The sequence below is a fragment of the Olea europaea genome, chromosome 7 (genome assembly GCF_002742605.1).
Source record: "Olea europaea var. sylvestris chromosome 7, O_europaea_v1, whole genome shotgun sequence".
Taxonomy (NCBI): domain Eukaryota; kingdom Viridiplantae; phylum Streptophyta; class Magnoliopsida; order Lamiales; family Oleaceae; genus Olea; species Olea europaea.
The window spans coordinates 12,277,873-12,284,641 of record NC_036243.1 but is presented as its reverse complement, the minus strand read 5'-3'; the positions used below and the strand labels follow the sequence as shown (position 1 = coordinate 12,284,641).

The 6,769-nt window shown below is 30.7% G+C and overlaps 1 protein-coding gene across 1 annotated transcript; it reads left to right on the top strand.

Moving 5' to 3' along the window:
* The first annotated feature begins 4,563 nt into the window (after positions 1-4,563).
* On the top strand, positions 4,564-4,827 carry LOC111397907 (precursor of CEP16-like). Its single transcript, XM_023024871.1, has one exon. The coding sequence runs from the start codon at positions 4,564-4,566 to the stop codon at positions 4,825-4,827; it is 264 nt and encodes an 87-aa protein (XP_022880639.1).
* Positions 4,828-6,769: the final 1,942 nt, after the last annotated feature.

Here is a 6,769-nt window from a genome sequence, read left to right as displayed (position 1 = left end):
ACGCTTCGTTCAATTAATACTTCATGTTTCCGACTAAACTTTTATTTTGTTTTGCTAAAAATCAGATTTCTTTTCGTAAATTTTAGTAAAAAATTAACGAAACGTGTTATTAAAAAGTTGATAAAAATTATTGATCACATAAAATATGCGACTTTAGAAAAAAAATAATTTTAGAAAATAGGACCGAACATGAGCTTAGTTTGAAGTCTTAAATGACTTATCTCTTTATAAACTTTCTGCTTCATGTGAACAGACACACACTCGAGTCAATTAAAACTTCTTGCTTTCCACGTTTGAACTTTGAAATGACTTTCTTTTCGTCTTTTTATGTTAAAAAAAGTAGTTTAAAGTATGGACAATTATATTTGTAACACAATTTATATTTACATTTCAGTTGTACTTAATGCCTTTATTCTTTGTTTATTGTAGAACTCAGTGTTGCAAAATTTTACGGTGGTAGTGGTGGTACATAGGGATATACCTAAACGTGTACACTCCTCTTACATGGGGTGTGGGATCCACCCGAATAAAAAATTAATTCAAATTTTTATTCCCATAAATATTTGCAAATTTCCATAATTAGCATATTTCATTTCTGGTAAATGTTTTTGTCCAAAAAATTTATTTGTCCATCATATTTTTAAATAAATGAAAATATAATAAAACTAAAGTGCAACAAAAAAGATAAAGTATTAAACAATTTTTCATAGCTAAAGAGACCCTTTAAAATTGTGAAATGGGACATTAATCAATGGTGGGCGAATGAAATCTTTATATCTTTTAAATGAACGGAACGTCATAATTATTCTTATATTAAAAAATAAAAAATAAATAAAATTTAAAAGAGGTGATGATCGTTCTTCGCAACATGTGCGCAGAGTCGTACCCTGGTGTGAATGGATAATATCTGGAGGCTTCACCAAGTTATAACCAACATCAGCACATTAATGAAATAACGACAACATTCAAACAGCCAAGTCTCGGACCATGTCAACGTTCAACCGGCCTATTGAATGTTTTTCAATATGAGACTTCTTCAAATATTCAATAGTGACATCATTATTCATTCTATTTTTAATTAATCATCAAAATATAATTCGTCGTTCATAAAGTAATTAGGATATACTGCATCAGGGATCCCCAACCTTTTTCAAAAGTGTTGTTAAGTTTTAACCTTTAAATTAGTGTACATGGCAAGGTCCTTTGAACGATTTCTATCCACAAATTAATAATCAATTGTCTCTCATAAGTCATATATTGACCAATTTACAGGAGCAAAATGTTCAGTCCATAGTATTATTATTTGATTTTAAAAATTAAAATGATTAAAAAGAGATAAATGGAAGGAAAAAAGAAAAAGAAAATTTGAATAGAAAATTTTAAATAAAAAATTAGTAGATCTTTTTCTCCACATACCACCTCCCACCTTGCCACGTCCACAAATGGCTGAATAACAAAATCGTCACACCGTAAAATCGAATTGAAACCACTTTTTCAAAATTGTTGGTTTGGATCCATGTGGATCCGCTAACTTTTTGCTTTTGACTTAAATCAAACCACTTCGAAGTGGTTTGATTTTTGTTTCAATATTTACAAAACGTTTCAAATCGTCAAATCGTTTAAAAAAAATGAAAATAAATTAATTTAAATTTTATTGAACTTAATTAAAACTAAGCATATCCCAGTTAAAAAGATACTTCCATAATAGACATAATCCAATTAAACCCCAATACCTAATTGAAAAATTTACCATCCTAATATCACAACAGTGAATGCAAAACTCTCACATTGAGTGAAGTTTTGAACAATTGTTGTTATATCATATTCATTAACCACCCATTATAATCGAATAGACAATTAAATCTAGATTTTAATTCAAACTCACACATTTCTTTCTTTCTACTAATAATTTTCATAAATTTTGGCCAAATTTTCATCTCAAATTATCCTTTTTTTTATTTATAATTGTTTGTTATATTTTCTTAGTAGTTGTTTTGTTTTGTTCTAATTTGTGCCAGATTCCCTTCAATTTTTAGTGGATATAATTTTTTATTTGCTTGCATCTCAATTGTTAGGTTAGGTTAGGTCAATCAATTAATTATTTACATTTTAACGTAAATTCTAGATTTTATTGTTAATTGCTAGATTAATTTATTGAATTACTTAAATGGTCATTTTAAGATTTGATCAATGAGTCCTTTGACATATTGCTTTGGTGAAACTCAATACAAATAAATACAAGACTATCCCCTCTAATTACTAAAAATTTATTAGTTATTCAAATATCCACAATTGTTTCCGAGTCTACATTCCCTATTAGTAGTCGGATTCTTAATTTATTTAGGAGATCATTGAATATAAATGTGGTTGAAGTAATGGTTTGTCCTAAAAATTGGTTGCATGGTACTAAGGAAGCTATAGTGATTCGTCAATATATATTCATTTTCCTTTTTTAGTTGCTTTATATCATTTACCTATAATTAATGAATTCATGTACAATATTCTTATTGTTATGGAGAAAATGAATCATGTGCTACAATTGTAGATGTTATGCCAATTAGTATCGACTAAGAAATTAAACTATTCCCTTCATGTCGTTGTATTATAATGATTATAATTATAGAACTTTGATTTGAAATATTTCTAATGACACTATTCATATTTTAATGTAAAATTTTAGGCTAATATTTATAATTTAAATTAATCGATAAATGTTATTTTTTCTTTGTAAAACTATGGTTTTAAACCGAATCAAATTGAAAAAATGGTTTGAATTGGTTTGATTTAGAAATTAAAGTGATTTGGTTTGGTTTGAAAAAAAAATTCCAAATCACTTAAATGCTTTAGCTTGAAAATTTGTTACAAACCGTCCAAATCGAACAATGTTTACTCCTACCGCCACACTACAGCCCGACAATATGGTTCCTTAAACTTTTCACCCAGTTGTCAATCTTATGTTTTTGGGCTTGCAATGAGTAGGAGTCAGCCTATACAATTTATAGGACAACGATTAGGCAAGACTGACATCCGAAAAGCATCCCGCTTACCAACCTAGAGGTCAAAGTGTGTCACTTAATATTCCCTTAAGACCATCGTGGCAACAATCCATCCCTCATAGAACCAGTCTAGAACATTGGTCTGGTTTCGCACAAAACCAAATCAAGTTCTTTGTTTCATCGGAAAATGAAGATCTGAACTCTGGTTTTGTTGGGAGACCAGAGATTTAGTCTGGGTTCAAGGAAACTAGATCAGGTTCTTTGGCTTCCTGTTGAAACTAGAGGTCTGGAATTGGTTTTCGACGAAACTAATCCAATAACTCTGGTTTGTGCAACTACATATGAGACATCTTTTCACTACGCTGATATGGGACGACTAACTAAATTTTGTGCAACTACAAATCATCTCTCACTAAAAGATTTCAAGTAGTACAAACATTGTATATATACATATATATAATTGAATCCAACATATAATCTAATCATTCAAACATATATTTATAGACTGAAAATATAACATAATGCATGGGAATAAAAATGATCCTAATAATGAAATTTGATAAATAATGTACACGTGAATAGAAGATGAATATTACACATGATAAACGAGGAGGAAACAAAATGAAAGATAAATTAGATATTATGAAGTATTCTAAGTGGTACCTATTTATCAATAAAGTTTATTATTATTTTATTATAGCCTGCATATCTGTTTTATTGTCAAAACAAACCCGTGATGGATAAAATTAAGAATTAATCTAAGTTGACAGAAGATGCATAACAGAAACATTGACCTACATTTACAATGCGTGAGGGACTCGCATTCATTAAAAACTCCAAAAAAAAGTTGGACCCCTCCTATTGTGAGTTTTCAGTCAGGTTGCATGTCAATCATTTTCGATCAATGTGGTTTGGTTGTAAAATCAAACATATCTAATGTTTAAAAGCTTCCATGAAAAATAATTTAAAATTATTTTTTTCTCCAATTGCTTTTCTGGTTTCAATGATAATTAATTTGATTTGCATATAATACAAGACAGGGAAAAAAAAAACACATAGCTAGGTATTAGTCTAATTAGCTATGATATTTTAAAAATTGAACCAAATCGGCCAATCACTAGGAAAATTTGATTATTGCTCTTCTTGTACGTAAAAATCGAAAAAATGAAAATCGTTTACAGCAAGTTATTGGTTCGCCTGAGAATCAGTCCATTCATCTCAAAATTTTAGTTTTCACTTTAATTTATTTAATATTTTTTACCTATCCCGCCTGCCCCAGGCTTTTCTAATGTTGCCATTACACTTGGAAATTTTTAGTGAGAGAGAGAGAGAGAGAGTATCGTTTAAAATCGCAGTTGAATTCAAACAATAGTATTGCATGCATGGTCGTGTCCTAAAAATAGAAATGCTGCATATTTATGTCAAATCCAACTACTTTGCCCTTCCTCTTAATACTATAAATAAGTCATCAGATCCTCCCGTGTTGAACAAAATTATATAACTTGCAATATTTCATTTTCACATAAACTCTCTTTCTCTCTAAACTCGTTCACTGCTGATTTTAGGGATGGCTGAAGAGCTAAAATCTTTCAGATTCTTGTTCCTGATCCTCATCTTCAGCTCAGCTTTCTTTGCAGCCGAAGCTCGTCCTCTGAAACCCACGGCCACGGGAGACATTGGCGGGTCAGTATTGAACTGGTTGTCTCTGAAGGCTGTCAAGGCCGGACCCAGTCCTGGTGAAGGCCACAAATTCATCAACGCTGATCAAACACTTGGAGGAATTAAGAACTCTGGTCCAAGCTCTGGGGCGGGACACAAACTTGTTAATTAGTGACCAACACCAATGATCTCAAAAACTTGCTGTGCTTGTTTTTCAAGATCATATATATTTCAATAATTACTGAAGCTTTAGATATCAATTTATGCTACCTCAATGCTATGTACGGTACTTTCTCGTAATATTTTATAAAATCAATAATTATTCTACCAAAAAATTTGAATTACGTAGTACTTTCCAAAGCATTATGCATGTCAAATATTAAATTGATCGACAACCTAGAAGTTAAGGCTCCACCTCTACTCATTCAAGCGACTTGATTTCTGCTGAGATCTATCCATCTCTTAATCTCCCAGATTATCTCCGGGGACAATCCAGTTTGCACCTACATTGATGACTGAATACTGATTGATAAGATTAGTGCTAGAAAGTATATGTATTTTGATTATTTTTCTAATTACAAAAAGATGAGATTTATTAATTTACTTCATCCTTGTAACGTTACATTTAATAAACAAATATCAGATTAGTCCGAGGTTGTGTCATCAATTAATCCTAGTACATTGCATGCATTTGTACAAGTCCACAGAGAATAATTGGAAGGATCTGTAAGTGTGAACCTTGGACGGTTTCAGTCAGATTGAAGAAAATAAGATTTTTGTACGTAAGCTACTGCTCCTGTATGTTTTATATAACGTGTTATCTTTACATAGTTTTGGCCTTTTCTTTTAACTTCTAACGGCAATTTTTATAGGGAGATTTGCATATTTTATTCCTAACCTTCAAATCCAGACATTTTCATCCCCAAATTTTACCGAGTGCAGTAGAATTATTTGCGGTCTGGATCAAGTGGGAATTGGGTCTTTCTTTTCATTGCAAAATACCTATGGAAACTTAAAAAAATAGTCTTAAAATTATTTACCTTTTGAAAAGTCATATGAAAAGTCTTTTGAAAGTGAAAAATACCGTGTAAAATTAAGTATCACTTTTTAATACATAATGTCACTTTTTTATAAAAAATGTGTAACACAATGTCACTTTTAAAATTTAGTGTCAAATTTTTATTAAAAAGTGATAGAAATTTCAAGAAAATGACTGAAAAAGGACAAACACGAAAAAAAGTGATAAAAATTCAAATAAAAAATGACATAATAAAAAAAATTGACAACAATTCTAAAAAGTAATAGAAATTTAAAAAGAGCGACGAATTCAAAAAAGTGACAGAAATTAAAAAAGTTATATAGATTCAAAAAAGCGTCAGAAAAAAGTGACAAACACTCAAAATGTGACAAAATTCAAGAGAGTTACATCAAATATTCTCCAGAAATTCTTCTTAGTCAATTCAGTGACAACATATTGTGGTTTTGAGTCACCTAGTTCTCTGTTTGGCAAACAACCACCGCTCCCTCAAATTGTTCGCCTTGAATGTCGGTTCAAGAGTATAATAGACCCAACGAGAGTAAGAAAACAAGATAGAGAAATGGATATGGACTAAGAATAGGACCATATATTAGTAATACTGGTGGCTAGGCACTGAAAATCTTGATATTGCAATCGTAATAAACCTTATGTGTCTAATGATTAGAATAAGCACCACAAAGGTTGATTTCACAAATATTGATAGAGCAATCTATACAGCAAAATAATGATCAAACTAATCAATGCTATTTGCAAGGTTCCACTAGTTGGAAGACCCATGGACTAAAAGAGAGGGACACAGACAGGGTTGGAAAAGAAAATCAATGTAATTCTTAATGTAAGGATGCAAAAGTTCACTAAATTATATGTGCAAGTTCGAGGAAGGATAAATTCCACGGAGAACAGTAGTGTCAACAGTAAGAGATTTATATAAAGTGCTATTAGTAATACAGGTATAACAAAGGATAATTTTCTAATGGACAACATATTAACTATTAAGATCACGGAACTGAAGTAGCCTTCTCCAACTTTTGCACGTATACAAATTGCCCAAGTTTTAATTCGCTAACCAAAATCA

What these genes read in the sequence shown, in the direction of transcription:
- LOC111397907 (XM_023024871.1), top strand. Translation starts at nt 4,564, where the DNA reads ATGGCTGAAGAGCTAAAATCTTTCAGATTCTTGTTCCTGATCCTCATC.